General features: G+C 45.7%; 1 protein-coding gene across 1 annotated transcript in view; it reads left to right on the top strand.

The window, feature by feature from the left end:
- Nucleotides 1-1,786: 1,786 nt before the first annotated feature.
- SREBF2 (sterol regulatory element binding transcription factor 2) overlaps nucleotides 1,787-12,945 on the top strand; it is a 34,943-nt gene continuing 23,784 nt past the window's right edge. The window contains exon 1 of the mRNA XM_083400384.1: nucleotides 1,787-2,214. Within this exon, the coding sequence (XP_083256510.1) occupies nucleotides 2,130-2,214 (85 nt within the window). The 5' untranslated portion in view covers nucleotides 1,787-2,129. The remainder of the gene's footprint in view (nucleotides 2,215-12,945) is intronic.

Genomic DNA, 12,945 nt, shown 5'->3' with positions numbered 1-12,945 from the left:
GATGTTTGTTTTAAAAGTGTTTGTGCATAGGAAAAACACTGTATTCCTGGCCTTGGCACAGAAAGCTATAACTCTGAAATGCATATATAGACAACTGAAAGAGACCATACCATTGACAAATCTAACATGTGAAGTGTCTTTGAATGGATGCTTAAATAAGATTTAAATCCTTAGAATACTGAGGAAAAAATGAGATGGAAATATTAGGTTCCATACTAAATACCTTGCTCAAGATGCTCCTTTTTTTTTAATGGGCTGGGAAAGTGCACATGTAAAGATTTGCCGATCACTCTGTAGCCTTATGAGGCTTTGCCCTCGGGTGGGAAAAATATTGCGCCCGGGAAAGGGAAGTGGGAGTCAACAGACACTCAAGGAATAGTTTCGGAGAAAAAGGTTTTATTTCTACCATCCATGAACTGGTAGAAGGAGCAAGTGTGATAAGTCACAAAAAGCATGCACCGAGTTCACAGTCATGTGCACAGAGTTTATATACCCCTTTCTAGTTCCCTCCCTCTTTCTCCTCCTTTTTCCAGGAGTCCTGCCCCATGAGTTCCTCTGAGCATGAACAGAAAGCTGTCTTGGGACTATTCCCAGGAAAGGGGGGGGGGTGAGAAGCCAAGGGGTTTTCAGCATGTTCAGATATTTTTCAATCTCTTGTTCTGTCATGGTTCCCGGACAGAAAGCAAGTTGCAATGTGGTTCTTTAGCAAGGCCAGAAGGCATGAGAAAAGCCTGAGAAACAATGGACTGTTCTCTACCTTTGTTACAGCAGAGCGGAATGTTTCTGATGCTTAGCTGCTGAGAAAATGATTTTGAAAAGCTTTGAGAAGCTTTGAGCCTGCTTTGGTGGGGGGTGACTTTGGGCCTAGGTGAGGTCACATGTCCTCACCTTCCTTCATCGTAGCCAAGTAAGATTGTCTTAACAGTGAGTCCGTGAGTGACTGTGGAGGCCAATTCTGGATCCACTCGTCCTTCCACAGTGGGGACATGGGTTTCTGGGCAGGAGTTGATCACGGTGAGGGTTTGCCAAATGTGCCATCCTCTTAGCTCATTTCTCCCTTGCGTCCTGAGTTTGTGCTTCTTCAAAGTCCATGACATCTTTGGTAAAGGCTATTCTCCAGTTGGAGCACAGTGTCTAATAGCACCAGCTGTAGGAGTGAGCAATTTGTCATATCTAACAAATAGAGCACCCAGTATGGAATTGCATCCCCATAAAGACCCATCATGGTCTAGAAAGACTTGACTTCTCTTCTCAAGCTGAAACCTGTAGTGAAGTTGATTTTATTACTGGTACTTATGCATAATTCTATTTGGAAAAGTAAGCCTAGAGCCACTTGACCGAAACTGTCAATGCTCAATCCTGAAGGCTGAGTTTTGACTGCCACGATTTGTTCAAAACGTTTGTGCAAAGGAGGTAAGTAAATCATCCATTTCGAACTGCAGTGATGAAATGCAGACTTCCAGCCCCACTCCCCTTTGCTTAACACCCAGACCGACGAAGAGACCTGGATAACTCGAAAGCTTGCTCCTTATTTTGGCATTTTGACCGTTCCTTATAAAGGTATTGCCTGACTGTGGATGTTAGGACTTCCCTCTACGGGACCGGCGGCACACTTCGTTTTTGGTTTGCTTGTGCGGCGCACGGTGTCACAGTCTAGTACGGCGGCGATCCCGTTCCTCTGCTGGAGGGACGGAGGGGCGCCCTGTCACTCTCAAGTTCAAACCCGAACACGAGTTAGATCTCCGCCTCCTTATGCATATTCAAATCCAGCGAGGCGGGCCGCCCGGGAGGGGATTGCCCGGCCGCACGCTAACGAAAGCTGCTGATCGCTGACGCGCCATCACACCACGAGCCGCTCTGCCCGCTGATTGGCCGGCGGGGACCTGGTCTCATTGACAACAAGCCCAGGCCGCAGCGGTGGCTCCTCGCAGGTGGATGGGCGGAGTAGGCGGAGGCTCGGCCAAGATGGCGCCGCCGCGCGGGGCAGGGAGCCTCGGGTCCCTGAGCTGAGGCAGCGCCGCCTGGCCGAGAAGGGGTTAAGGCGCTGGGTGTCACCCCGGCCGCTCCCTGGGACGGGCTGCTGACTCGCGGGCGGCGGCGGCGGTGGAGCCGGTTGCGCCTCGCCGGCGATGGAGAGCGGCGAGCTGAGCAGCATGGAGACCATGGAGACCCTGACGGAGCTCGGCGACGAGCTCACGCTGGGCGATATCGACGGTGAGTGCGCGCGGGGAGGGGAAGGAAGGCGCGCCCGGCCTGCGCTGGGGCCGAGGCGCCGCCGCCGCCGCCGCCCGTGGATGCCCCCTTGCCGCGGGGAAAGAGGGCTGTCGCCACAGCGGCGCCAGCCAGCTCCTCACCGCGAAGTGCCTGGAGGACGGAATAAGCCTGGCCGGATGGGCTGGCAGGTGTCGCACAAGATGCGTGGCGACAGCCATGGTTGTTTTCACGCTCCTCACCCCCCTATGGCTCTCCTCCCTCCTCCCCAAATTCACTGTTCAAGAGAGGGCGAAAGGTTCCTCAGGGGGATGCGCGCGCGCTGTGGACTTTTGACAGGATTCCCATGGGACATCCCCCCCCCCCCGTGCGGTGCTTCCTCGCGAGCAAGGCCCGCTATGCAAGCGCTGCTAAGTTCGGGATTGCAGCCCAGTGTGCACAGCTACCGGGATCCTAAGCATCCTTGAGTTTAGGGGTGGGTGGGGAGGGGGGCTTATTTCTGAATACAGTTACCCAGCCTGTGCCAACAGAGTGAATTGAGTGAGTGTTACCTGCATATTGGAATTCATTACTTAAGGTGTGGTCCGAGTCAGGGCTGGGCAGAAGATAGATATGGGTCTAACTGGTAGGTTCTCTCAGCGATTGGAACAAATCCCCGGTCTCAGAATTCTTTTGTATCTGGTTCTAGTTGGTTGGGACTTGGGGCTGTAGTAAAAACAACAACAAAGTGGACCCAGCAAGTCTGAAGGCTGCCCGTCCCTCATCGCAGAGTCTGGATGCCCCTGATCTGAAGCCCCTGCCCCTATTCATACATATCACTGGAAGGTGCTGATTTAAGTTCATTCATGTGCCTTACTTGGCAGGTGGTTTTCACATCTATGTAAATTATCAGTGTAGCCAGTGGATATGTGGCAGAAGGTGTGTAGGTGCCTGGGGCTGGAGAGTGTGAAGGAAAAGGAAGTTCTACAGAGGCATCATTTTTCCCCCTGTAGGTTTGTCATTTTGGAGACAAACACTTTGCAGTGTGAGCTGGATCATGGTGAAGCTTGCCTTAATTTGGTATAGGAGGTGTGTGACAAATAGGAAGCAGTTTCTGTCTCTTGGTTTCACTTGGTAGTTGCTATCTGTAATGTTTTGAGTTTATAGCTCAGTGTATGATGATGACATTTGCCATTCTGATCCGAAACATTTACTTACCTCACCCATGAGGCAAGATGAGGTGACTGCTTTAGGCGGCAGGATCCACAGGGTCAGCAGATCCCCGATGCCAGGCTTCTCCCCATGTTCCTGATGTCCCCCTTCCTGCCAGGGAAAATCTACATCATTAAGGGGTCCTGCTCAGGTGCCAAAATATATTGGGGCTGGTCCTGACAAAAACCCATTAAAACTTAATTATCTACCTCATGGAAGAGGAAGAAATTAAAAAATATTCTGTAGCCAGATTCACGGGAATTTACTGCATGTTCAGCAACTATGAAAGCTGCAGAAAGTTCTGATAGTACAATTCTTGTTGTCAGAAGATTGTCAGCACCCTAATGCCCTCTGGGTGCTATATCCAGGTCAGAAACTGAACTGGCAAGGACACAGCAAAATGATAGAAGAATGACCATCTGCTCAAGTATCTTGTCAAGAAAGAGGGGAGTAATAGTGGAGTAGGTAGTTGGTGTCAAGACAGATTTATTGAGTCAAATGGCCATAGTTTTCCATGAATCAAGAACCTACTGTCTGCAATAGCGAGAAGCTAGTGTTCCGCAGGTATTTTTCAGCTGAGTAGTCTAGTGTACTTCCCTAAAATGTAAATAAAGGGATGTTATTTAAAAGCTACTGGACACTACAGATTTGCAGAATGTCTCCATCGAAAGTATTCTGCTATTTGTACTATTTACAGCTGCTTAAGAGCTTCAAAAAGTAGAAGTAGCTGTGTTGGCATGTGTGAAAAAAATCCTAAATATTTACCCGCAAAGGATACTGTACTCTTCTTCATTGCAATATGACACTGAGGAATAGTAACCATTATTCTAAGTAATGCTGGCTCCAGGCTTATCAAAATATTAGGTTCCACTTCTCTTGCTTTGCTGTTGTAGTGCACAGTTGGAAGCACTACATAAGAAGGGGGCACAGTTCAGAGGAGAATACATGCTTTGCATGCAGAAGGTCATTTATTTACTCCCCCAAAGTATTGCTAGGAGAACCCCTTGCCTGAGACCTTGGAGAGTTGCTGATATTTGGAATACTGGTTTGAGACAGTATGGCAGTGTCCTATAGGAAAGTACCGTAGGTAACTTTCACCTTAGGAAGCACTGCAATTGGAAAATGGACTGCATAGCCCTCAGGTGGTCTCTCATGCTGGTTCTGCCACCTCTTCTGACTGGCAAGGACTTTGTGTGTGTGGAAGCATCCTGAATATAAAGACTGTTGATTGGAATGTAGCTTCCTGGAATGAGAACCAGATGGAAATGTCTTTGGCCTGTGATTAAGGGTCCTTATTCAGGCATCTCATTTGAATTTGACTGTCAATATATTTGCCTTCTAGGTTTCTACTTTTTATACCTGACGCTTTTCCAGCAACGTTCTCGATTTAATGCATACTAAAAATAGCTGTCTTAAAAGTTGGGGAACTTACTGCAAAGTCCTTCCTGTCCCACCTCTTAAAAGTCAATACGATTCCTTTTTCCTCTCTATTTTTAGCATGACTCAAAATAATTAGCCTTTCAACATATTTCTTGTAAGGTTACTTTGTATAGTACCTCACTATTGGAAAACATTGCTCAGTGTTTTAAATTACATGTACCCACTTGATTCACCTTTGCACATTTCTGGCACTCCTAACTTCATGTGTTTATACAGATTGGGAAAATATTTTGTTTGCCAGGAAAAAAAATGCTTGACTTGAGGTGTAGCTCTTCAGAATCAGAGTGCTTGAAAGAACTATCTGAAAAGAAGTGTGTTAAAGAAAAAAAAACTAGATTTCTTATAGCAAGTGGAAAATAGAAACCTGGTATTTTCAGTAGCAGATAACGTCAGACGTTACTCTTAACATTGCACAATGTGTTCTACAAGCTGCTGAGATCAAGAAAGAATTTGTAAATTATAGGTTATTAAACATCAAGGGTGACAAATTGGTTTCATTACTTTTTTCTTGTAAAGCTTTGTCTCAGGTATTTAAATTGAGATGGTTTTGGTTGTACAAGACAATTTGACCGAAGAAGCAGATTTTTCATTATTGTCTGGTACCATAGTATTCTGTTACAACCAACCCATAACTGTTACTTTTGCCTCGCTTAGGTAGTGTGAGAGTAGCTTAAGGCTTTACACGGCAAACATTGTTGTGTATTTACAAGTGTAATTTACAAGTGTAAATACACAATGTACAAGTGTAAAAACACAATCAGTTGAACATATGCAGCTGTGTACATGCTCTTATACATGTCCATGTGGGAACTCTGATTGGGCCAGGATTGCCACGTCTGTGAATGTGGATGTTTAAAGATGCATGTGGATATTTTTCTTTCACACTTATGTAACTCTGGTGTACTGGCAGAAACCATATTTGCTCCATAAAGTATGAACTGCCCTTTAGTCCTGTTATCTTACTGGCAAGTTTCTCTCTCCCTTTGCACATAATGCTTCTTGTGCAGCCATGTTCCAACAACAACTGTAAGCAATCTGGTTCCTGCTTCTGCAAGGCAGTCATGGGCTGTCTTATCCACACAGTAGCAGTCAGCCTCTGGGGAAACCTTTGAGGAAAGACATGGTAAAACAAGAGGATTCAGAAGAGAGATGTATGAAGAAACCTGTTCTAGAAAAAATTCAAATTCCTAGCATACCACTTCACATTTTTAGGTGCTAACCTCTGTTCTTGTAAATTCCTAGATGTTGATAATTGATCCTTGTCCTTTCTTGTGCCCGAGATGTTTTCAACTCTGGTATAGCCCTTGGAAATGAAGAGAGATGTTTAAGAGATAATTGCTGTCCACAGCTTCTCAGGGAAGTGCTGTTGTTGGCATTTACAGCTGTGTTAGCCTACCAAAGTGACCTGCTGGAACACAAGCTTGGGCAGTGGGTGGGTGGGTGGTGGGGTGGTGGTCCTGAGCTGCCCAGACAACGACCCCCCTCTCGGCCTCGCTGACGTGGTTCAAAGGAAAGCAGAGCCAGAAATTTGGCACCAGCTTGGCTGCAGGATTTGCTGGAAGGAGGCATACAAGGCACCATTCAACTGTCTTAGGGATTCCCCTTTGTGTTTACTCCTTAGCCTTTTCGTCTCCCAAAGAATATCCTACAAGGCAGTGGAGGTTTAGGATCAGAGCTTTCCTTCTCCTAGATGGGCTACCTTCCCAGGTAGATGAGCCCCATCTGCACCTCACTTCCCTCTACACAGCATGTGCAGAAACAGCCTTCTTGACTGTTGGACCCACTATTGGTCTTATCTGCTCAATTAAGAAATCAGCTGTATATCCCGTGAAACAGTTTTGCTTGAAATACTGTTAGAATGTAATACAAACAAGCACATTTAAGAAATAACTCTAGTACCTACCCATCTCTCTCATACCTAAGTTTAAGCCTGTTTTTTCTATGTAAATAAATGGGGGGGGGGACCTTGACATCATAAATTTGACAGAGTAGGTTGCAATTTTCAGTGTTCAAAATATGAATCCTTACAGCCAGACATGAATGTTTAAACGTGTCTGTTCTTCCCCCCATTTTTCTTTTACGGTTGGTTCACAAGAGATGCCAAACCGTGGTTTGATGTAATATTATGAGCCCACTGATTGCATAGTCTCTCCTTGCCCTTTTCTTGTGTGCTGTGCTTTAATGAATTGTTTTCATCCAAACTAGGGCTTGCACAAACCTCTCAAATCAGGATTGCAAACCAGAATTCAAGCATGTACATCTTAATTCGGAAGGCTTGTGCAAACCATAGCTTGCTGGTTTGCATATGATGGAAAACTATTATTTCCACAAAAGCAAAAGGAAGTCAGTAAAGCAGCATGTGTAGAGGAAGTGGGAGAGTGAGTGCGGTAGCTTATGACAAATATGTGCAGCACCTGGTTTGGCATTACATGGCAACCACCCCAATGTCCTGAATTTTAAAAAACATAGGATAGTTTGAAATTCAGGATACATTTGACTATCTCTTGGCTATGGTTGTATGTTAAGATTTCTCTCTCTCTTAGTTTAAAACAAGTCTTTCCAGTTGCAAATATTTTGGCTTCCTATCTGTGTCACCAGTCTCTGTTTATCAGTTGTTATAGTGGTTTCACAGTAGTAGGAACAACAGGAAGAAGTATAGCAGGGGGTTGTGAGTATGTTGATTTCTTTCTAAAAGGGAAGGAGATGTGATGAAATATGAGGAAGTCTCCTATCTCAACAGACCAGTAGATCATTTTGTAGCCCCATTCTGTCCATCAGGAAGGGCAATGGCTCCCTAAGGTTACAGGCACAGATATTTTCCATGCCAGTAATTTCATGTGGGTCTTTCTATGCTAAGCATATGCATGACCCCTGAAATATATACAGTAGCAAAATGTTGTGATTGTTTAATTTTCCAAGGGCCTCAGGGCCAAACTGCACATGTTTAAATAAGTGTGTTTCACCTAGCCAATTTTATTGTGGGGGGGGGAGCAGTCATGGCACCCCAATAGGAAATAGGCTATTGACCAGAGCAGGGGCTCATACTGCTGAAAAACATTACATACTTGGCTTCTTTCAGGCATGTGAGGAAGACAACCAAAGGGGTGACAATTTTCAGCAGAAAATCCAAGTGTTTTCTGAATCCCTAACCAAATAACATTCCAAAACAGGGGTCCCATGTCTCTCTCCCCCCTCAATAGAAAAAGCCAAATTAAGCATTTAGATACCAGGTTATAATTATTGTATGTAATTTTAAAATAATATACCTGCAGCTTTCTTTTTACACAGGAGGTCCAATATCAAGAGTAGGAGTTCTAGGGTAGGGTTGAAATGTTAGCCATTTATATTACCAACTTCAATGGGGTAACTTTTCAGATTTGTATTCTACTTGCTATTCAAGGGATGCGGGTGGCACAGTGGTCTAAACCACTGAGCTTCTTGGGCTCGCTGATTGAAAAAGCAGTGGTTTGAATCCACATGACAGGGTGAGCTCCCGTTGCTCTGTCCAAGCTCCTGCCAACCTAGCAGTTCAAAAGCACACCAGTGCAAGTAGATAAATAGGTACTGTTGCAGCAGGAAGGTAAATGCCATTTCCGTGCATTCTGGCTCCTGTCACGGTGCCCTGTTGTGCCAGAAGTGGTTTAGTCATGCTGGCCACATGACCCGGAAAGCTGTTTGTGGACAAACACCGGCTCCCTTGGCCGGAAAAGCGATATGAGAGCTGTACCCCAAAGTCACCTTTGACTGGACTTAACCATCCACGGGTCCTTTACCTTACCTTTTTTACCTTTATCTTCTACTTGTTATAAATGCCAGTTACTGGATATTTCTAAAGTTGGTTGATGAGTTCCCATTTGCACTTTGCAGAATAGTTCTGACAAATAAAGGGATCATAGGCTGATATCATCATGTCTGCCTCATGTAGTCAAAAGAAAATAGCTTGGGGATAGAGAGAATAGCAACAATTAGGGCTTAATTGTGGCCCAAGGGCTGTGTGGTAGAAATTGTAACCTGTCATATGGGCTCCCTTAGGCACCTGCCTCTATAGGGCTTCCCTGCCTGGGCTAGTTACATCCCTCAGCAAGGTAGCTTAGTAGCTCTGAGATCATTATACTATATTTGCTCTTGCTGAAGTTTGAAAAATTGGTTGGACCAGAAAATCTGTGGCGTTATTTGAACAACATTGTCAATTATATATGATAGACTGGCAGAGACAGTGGCTGTGCTGACTGGGGGTGATGAGAATTGCTGTCCAAAATATCTGGAGGCTAATGAAGGTTGTTGTAGAGGTTTTTCTTAATGGAGATTGGTTGCATCAGGCATAGGCAAACTCAGCCCTCCAGATGTTTTGAGACTACAATTTCCATCATCCCTGACCACTGGTCCTGTTAGCTAGGGATGATGGGAGTTGTAGTCCCAAAACATTTGGAGGGCTGAGTTTGCCTATGTCTGGGTTACATAGTCAGATGGATTTCCGTAAGAAGCATGGGAAGCTGTCAGGGAAGACACAAACTTTTTGTTGATCTCTTCTAGTGATAACTTATTTTGGGAGAGTTTCAACCCATTGCTACTTTCTCTCTGCTGGAATTGCATTCCTGATTGCACCATAGATTATAAATGAGGGTTCATATCTTCACTTTCCTAAACTTGCACCCTTTTTGTTCTCCAAAAGAATCACTAAAGCATGTGGGTGGGTATATGTGGTCTTGGCTCCCTTTCCTTTCCTTTCCTTTTATTCCTTCACCTCTCAGCTGAACTCTGTCAGGTGAATAGTCTTCCCTTGCTTCTTTGTAAGTCTGACCAATATTCCTTGCCTAACAGGTTTCCATATGTATCAAGTCCTGTTTCCCAGCGCTGATCAATTAGACTACCCACAATAGCCCTGATCCTGGGAGTGGCTCATTTGCTACTAACTTGGCGGAGAATAAAGAGGAAACAAAAGAGGTTGTAGCATGAACAGAACTGCTTATTTGTACTCTGAATGGTTGTTCTTAGTTGCTTCCACAGGCTTCTGGGTTTGATTACTTAGTGACTTCTGCAGTTACAAGATCTGCTTTCTAAGCTTCCTACTTGGGAAATTGGCAGGTAGCTTTGTCTAGTTTTGTGATCTCTGTACAATTAGGGACATTCGATCCACAATTTTTGGCAGGCTGACCTGCTCCCTATCTGGGAAGAGATCTTTGCGCATGTTAAGAATGGTGCCCTCTTTAACAGTATGTGGTTGCCAAGATGTGGTGTGGGTACACTTTGGCTGACATGCCTGTATGTGCTGGAAGAACAGCAGCCTGCTCATAAATTGCACACGTTGTCTGACTCTGTTCTGTTCTAAGGACCTGTTCTCAGCTACTTCAATAACATAACAGCAACTGTAATGTTATCCTGGCTACAGCTTTCCTTGAAAGCAACACTTGTCAGCCAAGACAAATGTATCCACCGATGACTTGTATTGTAATGGCAACTTCCACTTCAGCTGATTCAATTGACTATGAAACACAATTGGTATATGGAGCTTGGCAGAAGGACGCTCCAGCACAAAGTCACAGTTTACTACTTAGTGAATGAATGCAGGTGGCTATGCTGGTCCTTTAGAAGCAATCTAAAAGTGACAGCATGACAATATCCTTTATTGGGGTCACCTAAACTGTCACCCAAATTGTCCTATTGCTGCAGCAATAAAACTTAGCACATTTGCAAAGCTAAGCAGGGTCCAGTAAGGTTTCAAATTGGATGGGGCATTGCTTGTTGAAATTCCCGCATTGCAGGGGGTTGGACTAGATGGCTTTCAGGGTCCCTTCCAACTCTATAGCTCTATGGTTCTAAAAACAAACAAACATAGTAACGGGTTCACCCAATAAACAGAACTCTCTGCTGTTAATGAAGTGAACCATGGCTTCCTCTCTTAAATCTTAGAATGAAATTACCCGCATACTTTGAATGTGCCTTGCTCTAAACTTGCACTAGTAATGTCTGAAAGGTTGCACATACATTGTGTGTCATTGGGCCATGTGTACATGTTCTGGGCACTTGTTAAATCTGTAGGAGGGAATGTAGTAAGTACATGTAAAGGTAAAGGTAAAGGTACCCCTGCCCGTACGGGCCAGTCTTGACAGACTCTAGGGTTGTGCGCCCATCTCACTCAAAGAGGCCGGGGGCCAGCGCTGTCCGGAGACACTTCCGGGTCACGTGGCCAGCGTGACATCGCTGCTCTGGCGAGCCAGAGCCGCACACGGAAACGCCGTTTACCTTCCCGCTAGTAAGCGGTCCCTATTTATCTACTTGCACCCAGGGGTGCTTTCGAACTGCTAGGTTGGCAGGCGCTGGGACCGAACAGCGGGAGTGCACCCCGCCGCGGGGATTCGAACCGCCGACCTTTCGATCGGCAAGCCCTAGGCACTGAGGCTTTAACCCACAGCGCCACCCGCGTCCCAGTAAGTACATGTAGCCGTTGGCAAAGTTGCAGCTTTATTACTGCTTCCATTCTTAATGTTTTAATGCCACCACTTTGCAGCTGCTAACCGAACGTGCTTACAGAGTTTCTATCCAGATTGCTGATTTTTGTTTCCTTAGCCAATTTATTTAGCTAATCCACATTGCTGATATGAATGGTAGAACTGGTTATAAATGATAGTGATGCAAGGAGACGCTGAAGCAGACTCCTCCCGTGGAACCTTCGCATCCTGATCCTGTGCTTGTTTACTTGGTGCTGTTGTTCAGGATCAAACTGCATGCCGTGCAGAAAAACATTGCTTTCCTATCATCCATTAAGCCTGAGCAAGGCAAGCACATGCTCTAACCCAGTTCCGAATCCAGAAGCCTAGGAAAGGTTCTGTCTGGCACTAAGAGTGGGCAATCCCAGTGGCCATTTCCTCCAAGCAATATAGTCATACCTTGGGTTAAGTATGCTTCAGGTTGAGCGTTTTCAGGTTACGCTCTACGGCGACCCGGAAGTAACAGAACGTGTTACTTCCGGGTTTCACCGCTCGCGCATGCGCAGACGCTCAAAACAACGTCGCGTGCATGCGCGGAAGCGGCGAAACGCGATCCGTGCATGCGCAGATGCACAGTCATGTGTCACGTTCTACTCAGGATGCGAACGGGGCTTTGGAACGGATCCCGTTTGCATCCAGAGGTACCAGTGTAACCATCTTTGCCTGCCCCTAGTGGGTGCCTGTATCTCTCCAGCTGTATCCAAGTGCCACACTAGTTATCTGCCAAAAGTGACATTCTTTGAAAAGAGCCAAGTGTCATTCAGACACACATGGGTGGGAAAACCCCTGTAAAAGGGCCTGGGGAAATTGTTCCTTTGTCCCTTCCCTTCCCTTCCCTTCGGGTCCATCATTCATCATCAGAAAATGCTGCAACTAACCACCTATGGTATGTTGGTTTGTAAGTAAGTTCTCTCCCTTCTACTCTTAATTAAAATCAAATTTGGCTGTTGGGGTCTGAAGTGTGTGTTTGCCGATCTTCAGGTTTGGGTAATCTTGCCTGGCTGTAGTTCATATGCTGCTAGGGTGAAAGAGTTGGTTTCATGGGGAAAAGAGCAGCCTATGCCAAATCTAAGGCTGGGAGAATCAGTTTGATACTAGCCCCACTGTCCAGAAGAGATATTGCTGGGAGGCACAGGGCACATTGTCTTAGAGTCTTGGATATTTCCTTGAGCACCCCAGAATTCTGTCCCATCTGGGGGCTGTGACAAGTGGGAGTGGTGGCAGCAGTGATTACTGGATAGTTAAGATGCAACTGGCCTACCTTACAAGGCTGTTGTGCAGCAGTTGCACAAGGAAGGGCATAAACAGCCCTCTCCTAGCTTTCCCGTTATGTTACACATGCTACACAGGGTTGTCCAACATTCTTATTTTGTATTGAAATCTCAGTTGATCAGCCCTCCTGGGGAGAGCAGATATTGAGCCCACCCCTAGTGCTGTTGTCCCAATAAACACCTCCCCCCTCCTGCCCCGCAAGCTGCCGTTCTGCCCATTGAAGGAAAAGAATACAGTTAACCACATTTTTCTTCCCACCGTGAAGCAAATAATACCGGATGTGTGTGTGTTTTATAGCAGAAGGTGGGGTGGGAGGGGGAAAGGGTTCAACTGCTGTGATCAA

This window comes from Podarcis tiliguerta, assembly GCF_965153285.1.
Source record: "Podarcis tiliguerta genome assembly, chromosome: 10".
In the NCBI taxonomy this organism is placed as follows: domain Eukaryota; kingdom Metazoa; phylum Chordata; class Lepidosauria; order Squamata; family Lacertidae; genus Podarcis; species Podarcis tiliguerta.
This window is presented reverse-complemented; position numbering and strand designations above follow the sequence as displayed.